The sequence below is a fragment of the Falco punctatus genome (genome assembly GCF_963210335.1).
Source record: "Falco punctatus genome assembly, chromosome: 1".
In the NCBI taxonomy this organism is placed as follows: domain Eukaryota; kingdom Metazoa; phylum Chordata; class Aves; order Falconiformes; family Falconidae; genus Falco; species Falco punctatus.
The window spans coordinates 101,644,529-101,669,293 of NC_137580.1; the positions used below are offsets into that span (position 1 = coordinate 101,644,529).

The following is a 24,765-nucleotide window of genomic DNA, read 5'->3' on the forward strand; positions in this document are numbered from 1 at the left end:
AAAAGAAAACCTTAAATATCTGCACTGCATGCTGTCATTAAGTCTGTTCATAGCTGAAGCTTTCAGGCAGTATTTACCTCCCTTTTTCATACATTATCGAGCCATTTAACCCGGATGGTGGTTTCAGATGCATGCTGTTCGTTGCCTGTAGCCATACCCCACTGTGTTGGCATCTCTGCAGCTTCGGTGGGTACCTCCTGGGGTGCAGGCATTGCAAAGTGGGGTGCCGAGGCTGTCTCTGAACCCCCAGCTATGAACCGATGCCCAGCTGGGAGGAGCTTGCTGGAGTGGTTTGGGGCTCTCTGAGCTGTCCCTTTCCCTTACCCTCCTGTATTTCCATCATCATCATGCGTGTTTATTGAAGTTCTTCCTCATGGTGTCTGCAGAAGGGTTTTGGATATTTACAAATGCAGCAAGGGTCAAAATCTGGCTGCTTCACCTTTGAATAGGGCATAAGCAGATACTGGGTTTGCCTGCGGTCACTTAGTGTCCTGGAGGATGCTTGCGCGGGATGACACAGGTGACAGTGCAGTGGGCACGTGTGCGCAGAGAGAGCATCTGCTTGCAGATAGTTTCCTTAGGATCTTTTTATCCTGGCACGTTAAACAATAATGTGAGCAAGCCTAAGACGCTGGAAGGTTGTTCAGTCGAGGGGACGGCTGCCACTGATACCCTGCACAAATTCTAGTTTGGCTTAATTCCTTCCTAACCTAAATTTTCTTTGCATTTGTGTTCACTTCCTGCCTGGGGCCTGATTCTGCAAACAGGTCAGTGGGGCAGAGCCTCACTGAAGTTAATGAGTTGCAGTGAGCTGGCGCCTGCACCGGGACTGATCCACTTTAATAAGGTTTTCTTCATTCTCCTCTGTTTGCAGGACCATAGCTGTTTGCATAGATACAACAATCATTTTGAAGGGTTACCCAATCCTTCAAAGCCTTAGGCAAACAGTTAAGTAAATAGGCCGGTGGCTTGGATGAGCACTGCTGATGCTTGCAACCTGTCCCAGTGAAGGTAACTGGAGTTTTGCCATTGCCTCCCATCATCGCAGTGCCCCCTTGCAGCTCCCCACCCCCAGGCAAGCGTGCCCCATGGGCATGCATTTGAAGACCCAGACATGTTTGTGTTGCTAATCGGCAGGCTTCTCAAAAGGGTTTGAGGACATATCTAGAGGCTACTAAGGATGTTACAGTGATGATCTATTTGTGTATTCATCCTTGATCTTAGATACTCTGCTCTGACCCCTTTTAAAAACTGCATTTAAGAAAAACGTCCTCTGTACACTAATTTTTTCTGCATATTGTTGACCTCTGCCAGGGCAGTGATTTCCCCATGGAGAGCTGTTGGCACATCAACTAGTATGCAAATGAGATTCCAAATAGTTGATCATCCCTGCCAGGTATTAAGGTTGGGAGCAGCCAGCCCAAGAGCAAATCCCAGGAAAAACAAGAAAATGAAGTCTCCATAACTGTTTTCAATTATTCAGTCTCGCTGGTTCTCCTTATGTTTCAAGAAGAAACATGCAAATCTCTCTGGGTCTAGCTTGTTTACAGAGTACTCGTGGGTTTAAAATACAGCCAGCATCAGATTTCTGTTGTACATTTCCTTCAAATAAATACTGAAATAAAAATAAGGATGCTGTAATTTGTGCCACCCCAAGAGCTAAGCGCTGTGCTCCAGCAGGAAATGATCATTTTGGTTTCTTGGAACAGCTTTACTATAATCTTCCAAAGACCAGTAGCTCACGGAGAAAGAAGCGCAGGCTTTCTCAAGGCAGCTCAGCTCTCTGATAGGATCTGGTTTCTTGTGAATTAAGGTCTTGGATGCTGGGGTGCTTCAGCATGTGCTTGGATCCCGCTGAGCCCAGGGAGTGCTTCAGCGCTCTGCGGCATCCGAGCTCCAGGGCTTACCCCTTGGAGGAGGTCCGTGCCTGCCCACCGCTGTGCACGTAGAGGGGTCATGGCAGGTTTGGGATCTACCTATTTGTTCTTCTCATAAACAGCTAAATAGTGTAGTGTTGGGTGTTAAACAGCTGCTCTGGGTGGACAATGCGCTGTCCGGTGGATGCCCTGGCCACCTTCTGCAGAGTAGGGCTGCAAGTCCAGCGTTCAAGGGCAGCTGGTATTTCTGGTTTTTTGCATGAAGTGGTGCCATGAGCACAATGGTCTCTGAACCCTGGCTCACCATGGCCTGTTTCTAGCTTAATAGTGGTTAATAACTGGCCTGGTCATTCTGGAAATTTCTTGTTGGGGCAGGTCATTTGGGTCTGCTGGCTCTCTCCCAGCAAGCCTTGGATCCTCTTTAAATCTGGATCCGCTTTCGAAGCTGGACCATAGTATGTGTATGAAGACACTTTCCCAAGAAAACTAACAGCCCTGAACGTTTGCAGTGGGCAAATCCTTGGAGTGTATCTTGGTTTGAATCTTATACTATGATTCACCTCAATTTATGTGAAAATTATTCCAGTGTTATGGTTACCCTTGCCTCTTTAATTACCTTCTGGCTCATTTATATATATTGATGGCTCCAGTCCTCATAGCTCCTAGGGAACTTTCTGTAGGAACCGTCAGCTATTGTTTTTAAAAAATAACCCTCACCAGATGTCCAACAAGCTCCTTTAAAGATGAGGCCTGGCATAAGTCGTATTTATTGGGAGTAATTAATTGCCCTGTTAAAAAAACTAAATGTTTTGGCATTTCATTAATAATAGATAATGAACCAACAGGCTATTTGTAGTGTGTTACTTTGTTAAATCTGCTTTAAAAATTGTCATTATTGATATATTTCATGTTTATAATTACTCATCTGTGACGCACTCGGTCTGTTATGAATAATCCATTGTATATTGTTTTCTTAAATAGGATGCTTGCTCAGTGTGCTGGGGGTGCCAGGAATCACTGCTAATAATGTCTTCATGTCTGATTTATGCCTGTGAAGTGAAGGCAACTGGACATGAGTAAATGAACAGAAGCACACTCAGAAAACTGTCCTCAAGACACTCTCAATAAGCAAACACTCAACAGTTGTGCGTGGAGGAGAAAAGAGTTCAACAGAACAGGGAAAGATGTTAGAAATGCATCACGGCGGGGGGGGGGGGGGGGGGGGGGATAAAGATGCACAAGTGACATTTCCTTGCTGTTTTGACATTCCCTTCATCTCAGCTAAAAGCTCTGTGATACTTTTTCTGCTACTGCCAACAAGGACCTCGTTACCCTATGCCATCAGTTAGTTCAGTATTATCGTGTGTTCTCCTACTTAGAAAAAGATAAGATAAATGTTGCAGAAAAAGAAATATTTGAACTGCAAGGACTGTTGAGGGGGTTGGTGTACCGCTCTGAGCAGATGCAGATGATGGTACAAAGCTTCTCCTGCACCAGCAGCCAGCGATGTGTGTTCAGCTGAATGTGCTTGGTGTTGGCTTTGTGGTACACCCATCTCCTGAGCGCTGGGGGAGCGGTTGCCTGCAGGGGCAGGGGGAGCCCCCACTGCACGCTGCCAGGAGCCCCTGGGGGTAGGCACAGGGTGGTCATTGCTCCCCTTGGCAGTATTAAAGGGGCAGATTTGGAGGGAAAAAATGAAATGAAGGTGAGGTGGAAGGTGCCTGGGACAGTGCCGAGGGAGCTGCAGGTCTATCAGCTGCACGTGATCTCATCTTAGCACTGATGCTGCCCAGCCCCTCCGAGTGTCTTCACAGACTCCTGGTTTTTAAAGCCCAGGAGGAGTGTCAGAGCATCTAATCTAGAAAACAATATATCACAAGCCATCAGCTTTCACCCCGTTAACTCCAGCACTGAGCTCGGCAGCTCGCGCTTGGCTAAAGCGTGTCCTCCAGCAAGGCATCTGGTCTTGTCAGGGAGACAGCAACGTGTCACTTGTTCTGATAGTTTGTTCCAATGGTTAATCACCTTCACCATTAAAAACTCTTGCTTAATTTCCAATTTGCATGTTTATAGCCTTCAGCTTCCCACCATAGAAGCCCTTTGCCTTGAGATTTTAGAGCTTTTTAGTAGCCTGCATTTTTTTCCTTTCATAAACTCTTCCCATGTTCTCAAACAGTCTTTTCATGGAAGCGCCTGGATGATGCGCACCATGTGTCCTGTTGTCTTGTAGAGGAGCTGAAACCATAGGAGGGAACAGGAGGCTGGTGCATACATGCAGCAGCCTTCCCAGAGACAAAAGATCTGTTTTCAAGTGGATTTTTTCATGTTGCCAGGTAAATTACTAGAGGGGAGAAGAGAAGAAGGTTCAGAGATTTTTGTTGTGTTGTTGGCTGGCTTTTCTTTTACTTTTTAATATCAGCTCAGAAGCTTTCAAAAACAACTGAAGTTTATATGAAGTTGGAAATTTTTAACTGACCCTGGCTAAACTCCACCCCTGCAGCAGCAGAAAGTGGCTCAGTGGCGGAAAGGGGAGGGCAGAAAAATAGCTTGGGATTGCTGGCTGCGAAAGGCGAGGATGAGTTTGGGGGCTAAGAGGAGCTTGGGTGAATGGAGGAGATGCTGGTGAGTCAGTTGTGATGGTTCCTTAAAATTATGCAGTTTTAAGGCTGTTTGGGAGTGGAAAGGGGTTTTTATCCCCTTAGTGTGTGATGTGCTTGCCCTGGAGATACAGAGCTATTGAGTCATTGCAGTCCTCCCGGCAGTTTAAGCTGGGGATCAGCCGAGGCCGTAGTTAAAAAATAACAAACAACTTTTGGGTTCAAAACTGTCCCACTGTGTTCTCACATGTTCAGCTTTCAGAAAGGAATTAGTATATTTTATACTTGACCTGGCATCCTCAGCTCTTCCTTTCTGCCATGCAGAATTCAAAGGCAGCATCAGTTGTTTAGCAATGTGATGTCTTTTAAAGTGACCTTCCTCTTCTTTTTAATTTAAAATTTTCTGGAGAAGGAGGAGAAAAAGCAGCACAAAACCATCTGAAGCGCCTATCACTTTGTAGTCCTCAAACCTGGAAGTTTGTTGCTCGTGAAGTGCCTCTGTGGCACTACATCCACTAGGCTTGTCACTCAGATCTTGTTTTCTGCATTTCAGAGGACTTTTTTCCCAGTTACATCCTTGAGTGCTGAAAATGGTCTAAAGTTTGTAAAGTCCTTTTACCCACTGATCACCATGGGGAACTTTATTACTAGTATCCCAACCCAGCATCCTACCAGGAAGGAGATCTCCGTTTTCTTGGTCATTGTCCGAAATATGGGGATATTTTCTTAAGGTTATGCCAATAAATAATCACTCTGAGCAGGAATGCCATGTATGGTGTGATAAGGACGAGGGCAACATGTGGGTATGGAGGGTCAGGGCAGAAAGTGGTCCCTGAGCACCACTTTTAGTCCGTACCTGTATGACCACCAACAAATGTGTAGCTGAATGAATCTCACATGCATGTGTGTACACTGATGATTCAGGTCGCATGTTTGCAGTCCATATGGCCTTGTAAAAGGTATGAAATTAATCTGGATGGATTAATTTGCTGAAAATATCATGTGTGTCAGTGCTGGGTCTGGCTTCTGATAAGTAGCCCTCTTCCCAGAAAGTCGGAGCACTCCTGTTTTCCAGAATTAAAAGAAAAACTCTCAGAGGAAGCTTTAGGGCTCACTTGCACTCACAGCCCAATGACTTTACATTACAGTCTGAGGAAATTTGGCTTCAAGAAATGGTCCGGTGTGTTTACTGCTCTGTGCAGGCTGCAGCAGGGGACTGGGAGCAGGGAGGCTCTTGTCTTTCCCTTCCTGCAATAGATCTGCTTATATATAGCCCAAATGCACCTTTCCATGTCTTTTGGGGGATTTGGCTATATTGGTATCAATAGTCAGAAAACACAAACTTCCTCAAAGATTTTCCTGTCTGGGAGGGGGTATTTTAGGGCTTTCTTTTAAGGCTGCTTATCCACCAGCAATGATTTTTCTCAGCCCCAAGGCGCCCTTCCAAGACCCACTTACATTGGTTTTGTAGCTACAGAAAGAGCCATCTGCCTGAGCACACTCCCATTCCTGTGTCTTTTTACGCACCTGAGCTGAGATTGATTAAACGAGGCTCCTGTATTTTATTGCAGCAGCTTAAATCTTCACACCTCATTACAGAGCCCTGAATGTGCTCCCCTTCATCTCAGAGCTGCTCCTGATGCCAAAATGAGACTCTTTGGGCCCTTCAGACTTCCCTTTGATGCTTGGGCTCATACTGCATTTGAGATGCCAAGCTTTTGCACAAAATAAATTTTAAAAAAGATCTTTAAAGCTATTGTTAGCAACAGGGAATGCAGGTGATAAGGGACAAAGTGACTTAGTGCTCTTCCTAGCAGCAGGATTTTCCCAAAGCCACATGTCTGCAACAAAACACTTGACTTGTCTCCCCTTAACTCTACCGACTGCAAACGCAGAGAAGGGGATTTAGTCCAGCTCAGTCACTCCCATGCCAGAGAGCACGAGCTAACCATGACCCTCAGCTGTTCCTGCCTCCTTGGGAGAGAGGGCAGGGACTAGCGCATGGACAGTGATGAAAGGAAAATGTACCAGAATAGCAATGAAGACTCTTGGGAAAGTTGGTTGTGTCCCCTGACTGATGCGTCATGGCCAGAGTGTGGAGGATCAAATAGCCCAGGAATTTCCCAGGTGATATTCAGGGTCTATTTGCTCTGCTCTTCCCTTTGGATCGAGCTAGATATTACACAGCCTACCTGAAAAGATAATGGGAATTGTTCAGCTCTGGGGAAAAAGAGATAATTTTTTCAGAAGTTGTTGCTCTTATTTGTCTTAGATGTTGTAATGTTGCTCTGCCCAGGGACAAGCATCTTTAACACCATTACTTCATTTGATGAATTTTTAAAGGGTTTTAGAGTGAGCTGGGGGACTTTACAGCTACTGTTCCAGTTTCCTTACCATCTGGTTGCTTTATGGATTTTTCTATGTTTTCCTGTATTTTTTTAGCCGAGTTTCCTAAGAAAATGAATCTTACGCTGTTGTACTGCATGTGTGTGCTTTTCCACCCATGTATGTGTGTTTTCCCCCATTATCAGCTTGAACCCTCCACTCAGCCCCAGCCAGATCTGTGGGAGAGATGGACATCTCAATTTTACCGTCTCCCCATGTTTTCCCACCAGCATCGTTTCTGCCTGGTCTGTGGGGCGCCTGTGGGGTGGTAGCTGCGGGGCTGGTCAGCATCCAGGGCAGGGACCTGTTAGCCCAGGTCACGTACAACCTGCTGGGCAGCAGCCAAATTACAGCTGAGTAGAGAAGGGCAATACATGGTATAGGTGTAACAGCCAGGCAGTGCGGATGATGTTGTTTGTTATGTGCCTGAGGCTGTAAAACCAGGATCAACTCCTGGGCATTATTTTGTGTGGCACGTAGGAGAAAGGTTAGCAAGAAATCTTTTCCAAATTGGTAACTACCAAGGGAGATCCTGGATCAATGCATATTGATCCTGATTCTATCTTCTTGACTGATATTTAAGCTAAACCTTCCAGTTTAATAGTCATGTGGATTTTCAATTGGGTCTGCAAGCCTTTTTAGAAAACATATCACAAGAGCTGGTGAAGAATGCAAACCAGAGTGAGTGTAGACATGTGAGCATCGTGTAACTGCCTTTTTTTCCTGACGGGAAATTGCTTACGAACATCTTATAAATTTCACAAATGTGGTTGTGCTGAAAGGAAAGAGCGAGGCTGGCAGTGCTGCTGCCGGGCGTTACGGGGGATGTAACCTGCTGGTGAGCTTGGCACAGAGACTGAAACCTTGGCAAGGTACCATGGTAACATTTCCATATACATGTTTATGGGTTCTTTGAGGGCTTTTTGGTTAAATGTCAATGTTTTCATGATATTATTCAAGGAGATTTCATTGCTCCAAAATCCCACTATGCCTTTGAAAACTGCTTTCAGTTTGCAAGTTGCTCAGTAGAAAATGTGTCTGTCTCAACTGCTCAGAGATGGAGAACAAAGCTCACTGCATAGCTGCCTGTTCGGAGGCTTGTTGTATAGCTCTGTAAAATGGGGCAAGACCAGGGCATCTTCCCCATTCCCACCTGGAGGAGGCAGGTGCACATCGCTGCAAATTGAACACAATGAAGGGACAGAAAGCTGTCGGCACCCTGTGCTCTGGCACCAGCACCTGCTGCTGAGCGAATGCCTGGGCAGAGCATCACCATGGTGTGGGATGGAGCCCATCAGCACTGGTTCACTTAGGATTTGAGTTTACCCAGGGGCTCAGCTGCTACTGGATGGAGCAGCCACAAGCAAGCTTAAGGTTACTGTGTTTCTAACACAGACATTTTGGCTAAATTAAAAATGAGCCTGGACTGATCTTTTTTCCCAGACAGGCATCAGGCACCTACATATTTCGATTAAGCTCTTATATACGTTTCAACATAGGGTACTTTGCAAAGGGTACTTTGCAAAGTGTGGTGCTTTTCTTTATGAAATCACCCACATGCCACACCTTGCAATGACCATTTTTGCCATCTTCTGCCCCTCGTGCAGGCTCGGTTTTGAAAGCAGACTCCCGTCTGCAGGATGCTGAGTGCTCCTGAAGTGTGGCTGCACATCCTTGTTTGGACATCTGGTGCTGGAGCTGCTGCTGGTCTGGTTTTGAGCATCTCTTCTTAGGAGGGAGGCTGAGAGCTGCTGAATTCCAGAAGCTCTGCATGGTTTCCATTGAATAATATTGCAGTTAAAAAAAAATTTAAAAAATAATATATATATACACCCAGGAAGTATAATTTAATCCAGGATCTCTCACTGTAGGATATTATGGATGCCCCCCCCCCCCCCCCCCCCCCCCAATACTGAAATGCATTGCAGGATCACAGGTAGGAGCTGATTTTAAGCACTTCAGCCCACAGGGAAGATGCATTGTCCTTTTTTTTTTTTTTAAATGATTGTATAAATGAAGGCACAGAAAACAATTTCAGAAATGTTTTAGTCCACCTAAATCCACAGCTTGCAGCTACTCCGACCGTGGGTGAGCTCAGGGAGTGTGAGGGTTGAGCTGCCTTCGCCCAGGAGCCCGGGCAGGTGGGTGCTGGCATCAGCCCCCAGCCCCATGGGCTCATCGCACGCTGCATGTGCAGTGCAAGCTCACCCTGCAGCTCTGCCTGGGCTGCTGCAGGTGTTAGATTTAAATCTCTTTAATTTGACAGGGTTTTGAAAATCAGTGTAATTGCTTTTACATTGGGCCTGTGATTATTGAGAGAAAACACGGATCGACTGCTGCCTGAATACTTTGTGATGGGACTGGAAGCTAATGAGGATGGTGCAAAGGGCTGGACGTGTCTCTCCAGCCCTGCTTGTTGGGACTCAGAGCGGTACCAAACCTGGCATCGCCTGGGTGTCTCCCTGTGGGTAGGTAAAATTCCCGTCTTAGAGCAGAGCAATATGTCAGAGTGAGCAATATATCAGAATGAAATACATTAATTGGCAAGTGGTGGGAAATTACAGATATGCTTAATGAAAAAGAAAACCTTGTTTACAATTTCTAATGTGCTGCTGAAGAAACTGGCTCCCAAATAAAAATACTTAAAATTATGGTTAGGATTTATTTACATAATTACTGCTAGAGAAATTATAGGTACATGCTAAGCAGTGCAAGAGAAACCTCATGGATGTTCTTTGCTTTCCTGTCTCGAGGTTAGTTTGCTCTTGGTGAGTCTATCAAAGCTTTTACTAACTCAGTGAGGCAAGAAGGCATTTGTTATAAAATTAATGTATGTATAGGTATATATATATTTGTTTTATTGACTGTGGTAGGAACATATGGCTGAGTAAGAGCCAGATCATCCTTGTAATTGTAGTGTTGGCTGGAGAACGATTCAGTAGGTGGCACTTATCTCTGTATGGCAAAGCAAGCTGACGTCCCAGCGTGGCGGTAGTGAGAGTGCCCTTGGAGTTTGTTTCCAAGGGTCTGTGTCCCCCCACTGGTGCGAGGGAAATCTGCCAACGTTGCCATATAAATCTGTATTAATGGTCCATTCCAAACCATACCACCCAGGGTGTCCTGGCCACCTTCCAACCCCTGTGGAGACCCTGGGCCGGATCCTCGGCTGATGTCTGGGTGGCTCTGCTGATTTATATCTGCTGAAAACGTACAGTGTAAAATGGAATAGGCCCATGATGGGGCTGTGCTGATTGAAACCAGCCAAGGGTATGACAAATCTTCCTCTTAATATTTCAATTGACTTTGGCAAACTTGCCTCTTTCTTGTGTATCCTAAATCAATGTGTAAGTGCTGCTGACAGTAATTTCCACTTTTGTCTGTGCAGATGGCTGCCCTTCACTAGGCTGCGGTGTTTATACCTGCTAAGTTTGCAAACACTTTTCTGCTACAGCCTCCCATTGAGCAGTATTTTTCTTAGCTGTCATAGTTGGTGAGATGAAAATGTTCTTTGTTGGGCCGTGCTGGAATGTGAATTTTATTCTTTCAGCGAGGGCCACCGAAGTCTGGAGCCGAGGCATCGGTGTGACGTGCATGTTGCTCAGCGCAGATGCTCTGGGCCGCGGGTCTGAACCACCTTTGAGGTCGAGATGCTCCAGAGCAGGGCCTGAGAGATGGCATCCAGACTGTTGCATGGCTTTGAAAGCCACGCTGCTGGATGCTATGACTTTTTAATTGCATGTCAGTGACCCCTATGCGCTATATAATTACTATGAAATAACAAATCTCTAGGCTGAAAGCTACAGTATGAGTTCTAGAGACTCCTATTATCCTAAGGCACTGCTGCTCTGTCTCTGCTAGCTCTTGTGCGGCATAAAGAAAAAGCTGCTGCTTTTTTGTTTGTTTCTTTAGCTCATGTCTTAGACACTAAATATAATCTGCTATCCATCAGTCATGCACCCAGCTCCAGTGCGCGTCCCTGGTGTAGGGTGCTTTCGTCTAGTTCCTCTTTCAAGGCAAGCTATTGTACTGTTCAAGTAAAGCAAAACCAAATAATTAAAATTACCTTTTCTCTTCCCTTTTCTCTTGTGCCCAGGGAGAAGATGCCATTCCACCATGTAACAGCTGGCTTGTTGTACAAAGGCAACTACCTGAACCGCTCACTCTCCGCTGGCAGCGACAGCGAACAGCTAGCAAATATCTCGGTGGAGGAACTGGATGGTGAGAGATGTCATTCTGGTTTTCCAAAGGGGGCTGGGAACGGGGAAAGGCTTGTTTTCACCTTTGCTGTAGCGTTGTCATGCAATAACCAGAGGTATTCTCCTCGTGAAGTGAGGAGCAAATGGCAGGTCAGAAGTGAGATGGCTCAGAAGATCGGGGACAAAGAAAAGGTCCCTGACCAAGGTTATGTTGAGAGGCTGTAGATTGATTTTAGCCTCAGATGTTGTCCTTCTGCCTAGAAATAAGGCAGCTTTTTGAAAGAGTAAGGCTACTTTTTATGGGTAAAACTTAGCAAGAGAAAAAGTTAGGCTAATATCTTTTTATAAAGGAGTCTTTAGCCCTTCCTGGGAACCTGCAGAGCTGAAACTTGTCATCCTAGGAAGTCTTCTCATTTGCTTCGTGGCCTTTCAAATGTGGGGCTTCTCTCTGTGTCTCAATATAACAAGATGCACGGAGGTTGCTTGTGACTTAAGAAGCCAGAAAGAGCTTTAAAACTCCCTTTTCCAGGTCAGCGATTGAGAGCACAGACTGGCCTCAGGCTGGCAAAGGCTATCAGGAAGGTTGTCCGCATCTGCTGCCTGCAGGATCCCATAATTTCCTCCCTAGAAGCTGGTTGCTGCTAATCCCTTCTGCCCTGCAGACAGGATGTGAGGCCAGGTAGCCTCCCAGTCTGGTTCGTGGTGGGAAGGTCTCTTTCACGGGCAATTTGTGGCTCACCAGGGTCATTTCTAAGCAAAAGTTAATATTGTTGACAGCTGGTCTTTGAGGGCTGTGGAAAAAATTGAAGCTCTTGGTTTGCTTCCCAGTGGACATTTGGTACAAGCCATGATCATAATCAGTAGTCTCGATGGAGAACTTGATGAGGAAGCAAGCAAGGGAACGGTGCAAGGTGGAAATGGTCCTTCCAGGACAGATTGGAGGTGTTTTGGCAAAACAGAAGGCCAACATTTCTGCTCACCCTCCCCCTTTTCACCTGTGCTTCAGTAAATCAGACTTTCGTTTTCAAGACTTTTTCAACTCAGAGCCTTTGGATTTAGTTTTGCAAGCCTTGCGTTATCTTAAGTAGAAGCAGTGTTTTCTGAGTATTTGTAACTGCTTCTCTTCTTCCTAATGAATATGTGGTGAAAGCAGCTCGCGTGAGAGATGCAACAGGAGAAACCACTTTCAGTGCAGCTTAGCTGAGAGCCCAGGAACATGAGGCCTGCAGAGGCATCTTCTGGGCTCTTCTTCTGGGTTACAGGAGCTTCACTTGAAGATTCAAATTGGTGAGCAGAACTGGCTTAGCTTCTGTGCATCCTCTAGATGCAAGTTATGTTGCAAGGTAAAGCTTAGCTGTTGTCCCTATTCAGGATGGCAGGGGTTGGCTGAGCAGACAGGAGGAAGTTGGATGAGGTCTTGAGGTTTGTTTCAAATGCAGAGAACACGGGTTTTTCTGCTATGCCTACCCTGATTAGAGCATGTCTGCTGTAATTGCCTTTGAGATTTGCAGACAATTGTCAAGAGCTGATTCAAGTGGCATCAGGGCTGCAACCTACTGTCAGGGCCATCCCATTACACAAGGGAAACTTGTCCTTGATTTGTTCCCCTGCTGTTTGCATGGAAATAGTCTGTGGCTGGACATGGGCAGGAAGCCCAGCCTTATTTCCATCCTTCACATGCTTCCCTGCTGCCAGCCCGAGCCACGCTTGGGCAGTCTGTGGGTTTGGTGAGCCCTCTCGGCATCTCTTTCCCACCGGTGGCTCTGGGGTGGGAGCACCAGCTGTGGGAGGCAGCAGAGCACAGCCCCATGGCCAGACCTGCCTGCCCCATGAGAAACCAGCACTGGCGAGACTGTGGAACGTCTCCATTAATTAACAACAAATGAAGTGAATTAGGTGTAGAGGAGCCGTCTTTTGAGAAGGCAGTAGCCGAGTCACTGCTAATGCAAGTGCTGCATCCATTTAATGTGGTCGGTGCTCCATTATGACTGTGCTATTGAATTGGAGAGCAGCAAAGTTCATTCATCTCTGTTCCCAAAGAGTATCCCCTCGTTCTTCAGAACGCTCAGGACTCATTAACTAGTCATCCATTTATTCTCTGGCTGCGAAGCACAGGCTTCTTGTTAGGATTTAGTTATATATTTTCTGACAGCCTTTTTCTTTACAAACACCTATTTTTTGAGGTCTTTGCATCTTTGCCATGCAGATATGCCCCAGTTCTTAGCCTAGCAGAGGTCAACCTCAGGCCATTTTTTCCCATCTGCAAACACAGGAGTGGTACCAAATTGATTCTGGCTAAAGCCAGAGCAGCGTAAGAAGCTGGAGATACTTTTCTGTGTGCCAGCTACCAGAGTACAGCCTAGCCACTGGAAATTATATATGTATTATTAGGTCAGCAGTCACCGTCTTACTGTGTTTTGTCACTAATACAAGATCAGTGCCTGGGTACACTGGTAGCTGGTGAAGGAACCACTGTTCACTGCCTAAACCCAAAACAGAAATAGCCTTTCTCTGTTTAAGCATAAACTATCTCAGGGTGAATAACAAAATGTTCTTCCTTGAGAAGTTAATGTCAGTGTATGGGAGCTTTGTGGATATATCAAGCTGTGATAGCTTGATGCCAATAACATATTTGCATTTAATCTTGCAGGCTGGGAAAGAAATGGCACATTCGTCTTGGTTTCTTTTTCAATGAGATTTTGGTCCCAAGGGAGTTCCAGGCTATTGAGGAATTCCAGTCACACATATTAAATTATTAAAGGTTTGAAGCTGAGGAAGTCAGTGGGAATTTTCTATAATGCTCCTCTGCGCTTAAGGCTCCAACAAGTGCCTGATCTATCAGGTTTTTTCCAGCAGTATTTTTTTTTTTCCCACGTCTAGCATTGCATGTCAGCACCATTCACTTTGGGAAGGGTTTCTGCAAATGAGGACTCTGGGATGCTGCAGGGCGAAAGAGCTGTGTAGCCTGTCTGGAAAGCAGCATGCCTCCCCCTGCACATCCCTGCAGTGAATACTGACCAATACTCTGTGTTTGCAGCCTGTGGGCAATGGGTGAAGGATAATATAGAGATCAGGACATGAAAAATATTTCTGATTTCATGTAAGGGGGAAGTCCAGAATATCTGAGCACCGTTCAGAGCACTGTGCTTAGGGTGCTGCTCTGCCTCATCTCCGACCGCTTCTTTTTCTCCGAGGAAAACTTTTCTGACTTGCATCAGCCATCTGTCGACTTTAACTCCGCTCAGTCTTTTTCCATCCTGCTTTAAATACTATGCTGGCAGCAAGGAAAGAGGCTGGAGAGATAGCAGGTCACTCTGCTGATGGCTTGTCTATTCCTAGCAGCGGTGTTTGCTATTTGTAGTTCTGTAGTAGCGTGAGGGTTTTTAGAAGCTGTCACCGTCACAAAGGGAATTAACTTGCAGAAAGCTATATTAGGCGATACTTAACTTTGTAACATCAAGTAAATGTCGAAGTTGGAAGTGGCAGGCCATCCATAACCTGTCTCTTAGGGACCGCGAAGTACGGTTGGGTCTTGGATGGATGTTATTGCCATATGCTTAGTGGTTTCTATGCATGAAATTATAAATTAAGGCAGGGAGGAACTGTTTTACATATAGATTTTCTGGCTATTGTTGGTTGACATAAAATTGTGGCACAGTTTGTGCATACTCTCTGGTTTCCACATCCCTTTTAAAACCAGATTTTGTCTTCACATTACGAACTGCTAGGGAGTATTTTTAATAAAAAATGGTGGATGGAAATAATCATGTCAAGCTTGAGTCATCCACCTCCATAGGCACTATCTAAAGGGTATTGTCAGGAGGTAAAAACATTTCCATAGTAGGAATCTGACGAATTTCACCTGAAGGGAGGCACATGCATTCTAAGTAGGATTTGCAAAAAAGTGTCTGTGAAATGCATGCTAGTCAGTGCTTAGCAGAGAAAACCCAAATGTGAACCACAGCAGCAGCTATTTGTCCAGAAAGACATTACGATAAATCCTTACCTGACCCAGATTCCTTTGAAATCGGCAGTGCCTGTGCAGGAGGAAATGTTGCTGCATGGCAGCAGGACAGCTATTGGCATCTGGTGGCTTAGGCCATGTAGCCCCTGCCCCAGTGGGGTCTGTGCTATCTACAAGGCTTTTTCTAGGCTGGGAGATTATTTTTTTTGTGTGTGTGTGTGTTGTAGACATCAAACTGGTCGGCTTGATGCAGTCCTTAAGGTTGAGACCCAGAGTGGAAAGGCCAGTGCATGATTTTGCCTGCCTAAACTGGAGATGTCAGCAGAACAACGCATAAAATGGGGGGCAAAGCTGCTGGCTGCAGGAGCTTGGGGTGCAATAGCCTTCAAAGAAGGAATCTGGGGGCTTCCCTCACCAGGGGACTTTTCTGTTGTTGGAGATTATACATGACATTGCAGGACATGCTTTACCTGCTTCTTCTCAGCAACTTCCCTTCTGTCACCTGCAGAAGCTCTTAACTGGGTCACTCTTCCCTGGGCTCCTGTGTAAAAGTCAACCATGAGCGGCTTCAGGGTAGACTGGGAAACAGCTCTTGGAATAATTTAAAGGGCATGGTTAAATGATGCCCCATATGGATTTTAAATTAACAGTTGCCTCCCGCATGCCAATAATGCAGGCAGTGAGGCAGTGCCAAATGGCTTAAGGTGTGTTGGGGCTGGTTCTGGAGTCCCAGCAGCACGAGGTGGTCAGTCATGGGGCTGGGGGTATGCTGGGTCCCTGCTGGGACACACACCGGGGAAATAGTCCTACATTACATACACGGCCATGCCATCCTAGCCCTCCTGTGAAAATAAGGCCCAAATCAGGAGTGTTTACCCTCTTGTGCGTGTCTAATATGATGGTCTTTAGATGTTGTAAGTCCTAGGAAGGGAGGGACCGTGATGCTGCAGAGCACTGTCACTGTGCAGTCTCATTTTGGGGGGTGTTATTTAACAGCAACCCTTGCGAGCCATGAGGACTGTGGCTGATCCAGATCCTAGTTCAGTCCTGAATTACCAGAAAGGCTTGATAAACAGTTCCTCGCTTGCTGGAGAGTCGGGGCTACTGTGTGACTGCTCGTATCTCTCTCCAGGTGTTGATTTTTCTCTGGGTCTGCTTGTTTGCTAGCAGAGATTTTAATGCCGCTGATGGGTGCAGAAGGTAAAGGGGCAAGCAGATTCCCTCCGGCCTCAACAGCCAGCTGCCTGTGCTGTGTCGGTGGCTGAGACTGATTATCTTTGGTGTCCCAGGTGAGATCAAACGGTGTTTTGGAGAAGCAATGTGCTCGAGGAGGGAAACCCAGGGGGGAGAGTCATTAGTCACTTGACTGACTCATGCAGCAGCAACAGGCTGAGTCTGCTCTGTTCGGCTTTTTGTCCATGGGAAGATAAAAGCACTTGGAAAAGTGGAAAGAGAATCAAGGAAGAAAGACCATTCTGCTGGCGAGGAAGGAGTTGCAAGCATGTTCCCCTGGGATATGAGACATAGCAAGAGGGAGCGTGCAGTGGGTACGGCCACCCCGGGATGCTCCGCGCGTGGGTTGGTGCATGGGTCTCCAAGTCCATGCTTCAGTGTAAGCACTGCGAGCAGCCTGTTAATGAAGTGGATGAAACTGTATAAAGCTCATTTTCCCTCTTGCAGAGTTCTTTTTAAAGAGAGGTTTATCCACAGTGTCTCTGCTGTGAGTGATCATGGCTGGACATTGAATAATTTATGTCTTATATTGGGCTTTAATGGTGTTTCATGTCTCTGAATACAAAACTGTGGCATCACTGTGCAGATTCTTCTGTGGACAGACGCAGCTGTATCTCTCACTTCTGCTGTGCTCCTTCTGCTATTTTTCCAGTTGCATATTTTAATTACGGTGTGGGTTTCCTTGGGACTCGGTAGTTTCGAGTATGAAGTAGCCTCCATTTAAAAATCATAAAAACCAGCGCAGTACTAATGTTCTGCAGAGTACGACTTTATCACAAGGTGCACGTTTGCTCCAGAAAGTGTGTGTCCAGTGGAGGAGCGGAGTTGCTGATGGAGAAATTGTGGCTACCTGTCCCAGGCTGCCTGCTGGCTTAGCCCTGATGAGGTACAAGGGAGTTCGCCCAGGGAGAGATTGACAGTTATAATTCACTGCGGTCTGCCCCAGCCTCCTTAGCAGTCTCTAGATGTCAGCACCGGCTGGAGCAGCTGGCAGATGCAAGGTCCCTGCCCCACTGCCGTGCATCTGGGAGGGCTCAGCTCCCCTGCGCTGGATTTGGGAAGCCTTGCCCAGAGCAGCAGCGAGGTCCTGTGTGCCGCAGACAAACAGACATCCATCCATCCAGCCGAGCTTTTGCTCTTGGCCTCCAAGAAAAGCTGTTTTTTTCACTGGAATTAGTGGTACTTCCCACCCCAAAAAAACCAATGATGTTTGGACACCCAAAGTGGCTGAGGACAGGGAGGACTGGCTCCTCCGATTTCACCAGAGAAGAAGACCATGTGTTGAGGGGTTTGGCTGCTGAGTTGCCTTAGGGGTCATTGAGGCTTGAAGATCAGCACTGGGTTTCCTCCAGCACTAGAGACCCTCAGCAGAAAGGCGGCAGAAAGCTATGGACTGGGGGAACAACCCCAAAACAGCCAGTATTTCCACCCTCCAACACTTTACAGCCCAAGCCCTACACAAGGCGCCAGTACTTTGGCAGGTTGATCCGTAGGGGGACAAACATTTTGGGGGCTACAGCCTTGGGAAGGGCTTGGAGAGGCTCTGTTCCCTCTATTGGGTGTTGACACCCCCTCTGCCAAGGGGGGATGTGTCACCTGTACTCCCTCCCCCAAAATACAAGAACAGACATCAGCATCATCTCTGAGGAAAGAGTCCTTACAGCAAGAGAGTATAAATAAAATGAGATTGGCTGCCAACAAATTAGAATTACAGGGACACCATCTGGACAACAATTAAAGAGATTGTTTGAACTCCAGCAATGCTGACATAGTTATAGGAGTTGGCTGGCACAAGCACGTTACTAGTGGTGGATATGGAGATATCCTTGGTCAGAGGCTTGAGGGCTTCTGGCATATTGCAGTGGAGAAGGAACCTCTTCAAACTGGAAGAAGATGGTTTTGGGGAGAGGGATGTAGACTGTGTCTTCATCCAGCTCCTTCTAAATCTGCCAGTTTTGTCTCTCACTGCAGAGATAGATGCTGCCGAGGCTTCGGTGCTCCCTGACATGCTGTGAGTCGCGCCAGGCTGATGCTCCTTGCAGCCGTTGCGGATGCTGTCCATTCACTCCTGAGCCCGGCTCTCTAACGTGCTGCCTGCGTCGCCTCAGGCCATGGGAATGGAGCAAATTCAGATCAAGAGCTAAGCATGCTTTAAAAGGCATTTAAATCTTGCTGTGACACATTTATACAAATTTTAATACGGATTTTTAATTTTTTATGCAAGCTTCTAGGCTGGATCATTAATTTTACAAGTTCCTTCAATCCCTTGCCTTAAACCCCCAGCTTTAGCAAGTTACTCCTGTTCTGCTAAGTGTTTCTGTGTGGACTCAGGGGTCTCATCCTTACCTACTACCTTGTTCTGCAAATGTCCCCCTAGGCAGTGACAATTAGCTGTGCATGGGAGGTCGGGGGCCAGGGTAGGGTGACTGCAGCCCACACCTGTAAGGACATGGCACGCACCCTAGGAGTGGAAGCAAAGGAGCATTTAGTGCCTTTGTCATCCCACGTCATCCAGGCATGGGAGAGCTGTGGATACAGCAGGATATTGGGGTGTTATACCCTGTCTGCATGTGCAGCCAGGTGGCCGCCTCCGAGCACACCTTTTTGTGCTGGTCCAGCTCCCAGTGAGCTTGTTTGGGATGCGGTCAATCTGTCTGGCGCATCTTTCCCTAGCAAAGGGAGACATCAATTTCTGACCCAGGTCTGTGGCTTTTAAGGCTGAGTGAGGCTGGCAGTGCCACAGGAACAGAGATTTTTGTCTGAAGCAGCCTGGGAATGTCTTCCCCACCCTGGAAATGGAGGTGGTGGTGCTTCTTTTTTGAATTGGGTGGGAATGTGTCTCAGCTGTCTGGCTCCTTCCCAAGCTGCAGGGCCAGGGCACTGGGAAAACCTCAGCTCTGTGGAAGGCACAGCAGCTCTGGGAAGTCAAGCAGTTAGTCCCCAGCGGAAAATTACTCTGACAAGCCATTTCTTGTCATTTAACTACACAGACAGAGGCATGAACCTGGACTGGGGCCTGGGTTTAAGCTGCCCTAGACATCCCCTCCGTGGCGCTGAGTGCCAAGGAAATGGCTCTCTATTTATTTCATTTCCTGGGGCCTCCTTATCGGCACTGGGCTTGGGGGCTGATGCATGGCTTGAAAAAGGTCCAGACAGGCTGTCATTAGAGTCAGTCAGAAGACGGATGGCTCAGCGTGCCGGTGCATCCCAGCAGCATGGACTGGAGCGAGAGGATCTGGGCGCCGGCATGGATGGTTGCAAAGCGCAGGAGCAGGATGGACCTGAGGGTCTCATGAGCGCTGCCAGGTCTCTGGTCACACAGACAGTGTCTTAGAGCTAGTCAACATTAAGCTTCACAGGTCCCTGCTTTAATTACCATGATTTTCAATACTTAAGGACTTGGAGGTTAGCGTGATGCTCTGCATGCTGTGCACGTGCCCTTTTTGTGGTCATGATGTTACGGACTGTCGGGTGTCCCTGTGAGTTGTGGAGACCGATACTTTAGCCAGGCTGTGCTTATTCACTGTGTCTTTCAGAACATCAGCTTTAATCAAGTCACAGCAAACCGTAAGCAAACGGAATCGATTCCCTTGCCTCCATCAGTGCAGCCACCTCACCAAAGAGCAAACATCTGCACTGCGTCTATGTGCTTTCTATAGAGGAACATTCAGAAATAGGTTTGCCTCCTAAATAATGAGGTTTAGGAGTTAGATGCAGTTATGGAGGACTCCAGATATCTATTTTCAGTTCGTCACTGGGATGTTTTAGCCTTCACTCATCTTTTTGTGCCTCAGTTTACCTAACAGCCATGATACTTGTGAATGGGGAGAGGAGCAATACAACCGCCACTGCTTGGGGTGCTGCAAGACCTCTGGGTCAAGCATTATCTGTGGGTCTTGCTCCCCATGCACAATGGCTTTGCTTTGACTCCCCAGTGGCTGTACCACAGTCCCTGTGGCCACAAATGAGTGCAGGGATGGCTGGTGCAGAAGGGTACTGTCTTGGCACAATGCTGCTGCAAAAATGACAGGGAGAAAGACTCAGTGATTCAGAGAGGGTTTCACCTGGCTTTTTTGAACATTTTTTTTTTCAAATGCCATGCAAAGCAATGCAATGTCAAGGTTAGTGCTCCTGGTCTCGGTTTGGCTGTGGTGGCATCTGCTCGGTGGTAGCAGACAGCATCCTGGTCCTGCTGTGTTCCTGGGCAGCAGCCATTGCCCACAGCTGCTCTTCATGAGCCTGCTCTGCTGTGCTTCGCTGACAGGGTTTGTGGCCCCTGTCCTCTTGCCCCTGCTTACAAGAAAGTGCATTTATCTTCCTGAGGACGAGACCAGCTTGCTTGGCAGAGTGAGAGGTCGCTTAGCAGGGTGCGAGTCCAGATGAGGGAAGCAGATGACAGTAATGCCGGGAATTAAACCATTAGACCTGGCTGCCTTCTCCTGCTGGCTGGAAATCTTGGTTTCCCCGTTTCCCTTGCCCAGTGGTGGGTCCTGAGACCATCTCAGCCCTAGCTGAGATGAGAAATAGGTGCAATGCAAAGGCTGGGCGTATTAAATGAGCTGTGCAAGGATGCTCCCTCCCAGGATCTGCAATGGGCGGTTTCCCTAAAAGTGGGAGGTGGGATGGGCAGGAGAGAAGGGGCAGCAGGGGAGGGACATGGGGTAGTGGTACAGCAGCAGGACAGGGCAGGATGGGTGCTGGACGGGAGGGTGCAAGAGGGGGCAGGAGGCAGAGTTTGGAGCTGGAGAGGAGGTGAGAGAATGGGCAGCTGTAGCCAGTGCTGGATTTAGTGTTCCCAGAGCTAAACGAGCCGGCAGCCAGAGCCATGTGCAGCAGTTGTCAGCTTTTGCAGGACCCTGTGGTCACAGCCAGATGGGGACAGGGGGACGGAGCAGGAGCCCAGTGGGGAAGCACTGCTTTTTCAGCTTGACTGGCTTTGGTGACATCAAAGAGGATCAGTACATACTCTTTGAAGTCAGACTTAGCTGCTCCCTGCGAAAACAAAGGGGTGCCGATCTCCCAGGGTGACCATGATGCTCCGAGGAGCTGGATGCTGCACAGGACTGCAGCTAGCGAGGGCCAGGCAGGTACAGCGATGCTCCTGGGCATGCTGGTGAGGCACAGTGAGACCTCAACCACCTTTGCTTTCCCGCTGTGACATTTGATGTCAGAGACGTGTCCAGGAGCACAGGGCATGCAGCAAAGCTCACCAGACCCAGGCAGAGAGTGGTCGTTCATGAAATGCTTTGTGAGCCTTCAGTGCCAGGGCAGCCACTGCAGGGGAGGGTGCATGGGCTGAAATCACTGCAGTTCCTAAGGCTGATGCCAATCTGGCTCGAATTATCCACTCTCCAAGTGAAATGAGTTAAAACTATGCTGGGTTTTTTGCAGACTAAGGTCTGCTTATGTTGCGGGGTGATGCTGCTCCACACAGGGCTGTGCTCCCAGTGCAGCAGAGAGGGATCAGCCAGGGGCTCTTGGGAACACCGTGCCCCTTGCACCATGTGCATTTGTGGAGGGTGAGCTGAGCCAGGCCCTTGCTGTCTGCCTTGGTCTCGCATTCATCTCCACACTGGACAACCGCACCCTGGATCCAGCTGAGGGGACCAAAAGAGAGGATTGTGGTGGTGGTGTTGGGACCAGCAGCAAGATCTGTGTGAGCATCACATGAAGCAACACTCAAAATGAGTTGCGACATGAAATTGCGGACGTCAGTGTCCTTGGGGACCAGCTATACAAAGTCCTGGCAGCATTCAACAGAGGGAACAGTAGATAGGACTGAACGTCTGTCTGGAATTTTAATGGGTTTGACAAGTAGTGAGCTGCTCAGCCCCACACTGTGTCCTGCCTGGAGCCCAGGTGCTGCAGGCAGCACTGAAACCCTTTGCAGCAACAACCACAAGATAAGTAAGAGCAAGAAAAATAACTTTCAGAAACATCAGTATTTGGAATTTTCAGTCTTTAGTATTGCACACAATCAGAACGATTTAGAACAGCACACAATCTTTCTTAAAATGTTTCCTTTATTTTGGTAAGAATTCTTTAAAAAAAAAAATGTCAAAAAACTCCAAAGCCTTGGTAGCGAAAGATATTTATGTCTCATGTTCCTGAATGCACACCATTAGGAGATCATTTATGAAAAGTCCCTTTCTAAATAAGCCATTAGAACACAAGCCTATTAGCAACATGTGGGATGAGGCAGTATTTTGTGTTTTAGGATTATTCTTTTGGGCAATTTCTATTTAATTTGCTAGGAAACACAAATCTCATTATTTTTCTTTCAACTAAATCTAATCCAGGGCATGAGATTTTGTGAAAAGGTTTAGATGAGGCGGGGAAAGAAATACGGCTGTGTAACTGATTGTAATTGCTATTACTTCCCGAAGGTAAAAAAGATTTCAAGCATTTTTTTCCTCAGCAATTCTTCATGTTTGCACATAAGGAGTAAATTGCGCTTTGCAGGGACACAGTAATTTCTGCCTTTGAAATGTGAAACTGTTTGCCGATGTGTCTGAAGGATGAAATGTCCATCACAAGCACTTAAATGTAGCTTGTCACTGCTTTGTAAATTTGATTCCAGTGTTGCAGAAAGGAAAATGAGAAAATAGAGATGGTGTTGGAGGATATTGCTGAAGCAAGGTTGTCTCCTGCTTTGCCCCTCGGGGAGGTGGATGTGTGATGGGCTCAGGGTTCCCTCTGTAAGTGCAGGAGGTGACGTTGTCCCAGGCTGCACAGACTGTAGGCAGCCAGTCCGTGCCTCTGGGGCTGGCCATGGCAGAGCAGCCAGGACAGGCGCTGCCTCCCAAACAGCTGTGCAAATATGGGATTGTTCAGTTCACTAGCAGTTAAAAAAAAACCCAAACAAACACAAATAAGGAGGGGGATCCGTTTCAGTTTTAGCCAAACCAGCACATTTTCAATTTTGCATTTTTTTCCCCATGAATCAGAAGCTGGGGGAAAAATTAATCTATTCCAAAACAAAGTGTTTCATTTAGAGTTTGAGCTTTTCAATTTATCTCTGTTCTGAAGGTGTGGCAAGCTTGTAGATTTTGACTCCCCAAGTCACGTGCTTCCATTACGAGAGTCAAACCAAAACATTTTGTTTCCACAGGAGGCTGGACAGGCAGCTCGTGCAGCTGCTGCGAGCTGATGAAGTGTTTCAGAGAGGCTGAATCTGTGTTTTTGGTGAAAGAACTTCAGGAAAAAAACTGTATTGTGGTATTTCTTCTCCAGCCAAGGCAACGACAAGGTGCCATGGTGGGGCAAGAAGGAGGTTTGGACAGGGACCCGCAGCGATCCCTCCCATCCTGACCAAGTTGCAGAGGATTCCCCAAACCAGTGGCATCATGACTGAGCCACCTTGAGACTTTGTGCCCTTGGGGTCTTGTTCCTTCAGTGCAGCCATCCTACAGATGCTTTCTCAAGTGCTTTAATTGCGTTGCTGATGAGCTGCCGTGAGCTGAGCCTGGTCTGCTGGCGAGCCCACAAGGAATGGGCGGTTCAGCCCAGCAGTGCTTCTGAGCAGTAAAAATATACAAGGTTTGGTTTGGATGGAGACGCAAAAAGAAGGCACGCTTTCCCCCTGCCCACCCCATTTTGGGTCTGTTGAAGGGGTTAGGTAGCTAATGACTTCTTCAGAGTTCATTCCAGTTGCCTTCCAGGCTCGTTTCTCAATAGCTTTATTTCGCTATATTCCCCATCTTTTTTTTTTTTTTTTTTTTCTCTCGCTCTCATTTTTCACAATAAAGGGTGGAATATACAAGCTGAGGAAATGGAAGCAAAGCAAATAAAGAGGCTGGTTAAACACAGAGCTCTGGAGAGAGGTTCTGGCTGGCCTCAGGCTTTCCTGCTGTCCTGCACTGAGGTTCGGCATTTTCTGCCTGCCCTTTTTTTTCGCTCCGATAATAGCAAACAGGAGATGTGCTTTGGTTTCTGTGACTCCTTTCAGTAAGGGTAAGGCTTATGTGTCCCTTTAGGGGGAGAAGGTCACATCATAAAAATGCAGAAGGATATTGGATTAGACAAGCAGCCTCTCACTTAAGCTTGGATAATGATAGGCTTATCATCAGCTCTTCTGTGGTTTTGGGTGGTTTTCTGAGCAAGTGATTGGAGGAATTTTCCTGCAGGTTAAGTTTATTGTCTTCTGTGTAACAGTGCAGCAAGTCAAGGCTTTTGGCTGGATTGCACGAGCCTGATGGACACCCTGAGCGTGTTGCTATGGCACGAAAGGAGTTTTGCTGTGGGAAAGTGCTGACTCTGTAATGCACTGGGTGATGTCTCTGGTGGTGTTTATTTGCAGTAAGAGAAGTCTGAAGCTGCTGTTTTCGGGTATTTGTGCAGTTATTGTGCCTTCTAATGCTTTCCAGGGTGCTTTGCAGCACACAGCAAATTCAGGGTTGGAATCACAGTGTTAAGTCCCAACAAATAAAAAGCTCTTCTGATAACTTGTTGACCTTGGCAGCATGTGTTTCCCCACCAGAACAATGTTTAAAGCCAAACACTGCACACCCCTG

At 47.1% G+C, this 24,765-nt stretch overlaps 1 protein-coding gene across 5 annotated transcripts in view; it reads left to right on the forward strand.

Annotated features, from left to right (window-relative positions):
* Nucleotides 1-24,765, forward strand: part of CALN1 (calneuron 1) — a 158,725-nt gene that overhangs the window by 38,529 nt on the left and 95,431 nt on the right. For 3 of the 5 annotated variants that reach the window (XM_080398869.1, XM_080398868.1, XM_080398872.1), the window contains one exon: nt 10,957-11,077. In XM_080398869.1, coding sequence (XP_080254995.1) covers nt 10,957-11,077 — 121 coding nt within the window. Of the gene's footprint in view, nt 1-10,952; nt 11,078-24,765 lie in introns of all 5 variants that reach the window. The other 2 variants (XM_080398870.1, XM_080398871.1) reach the window with 1 other exon arrangement.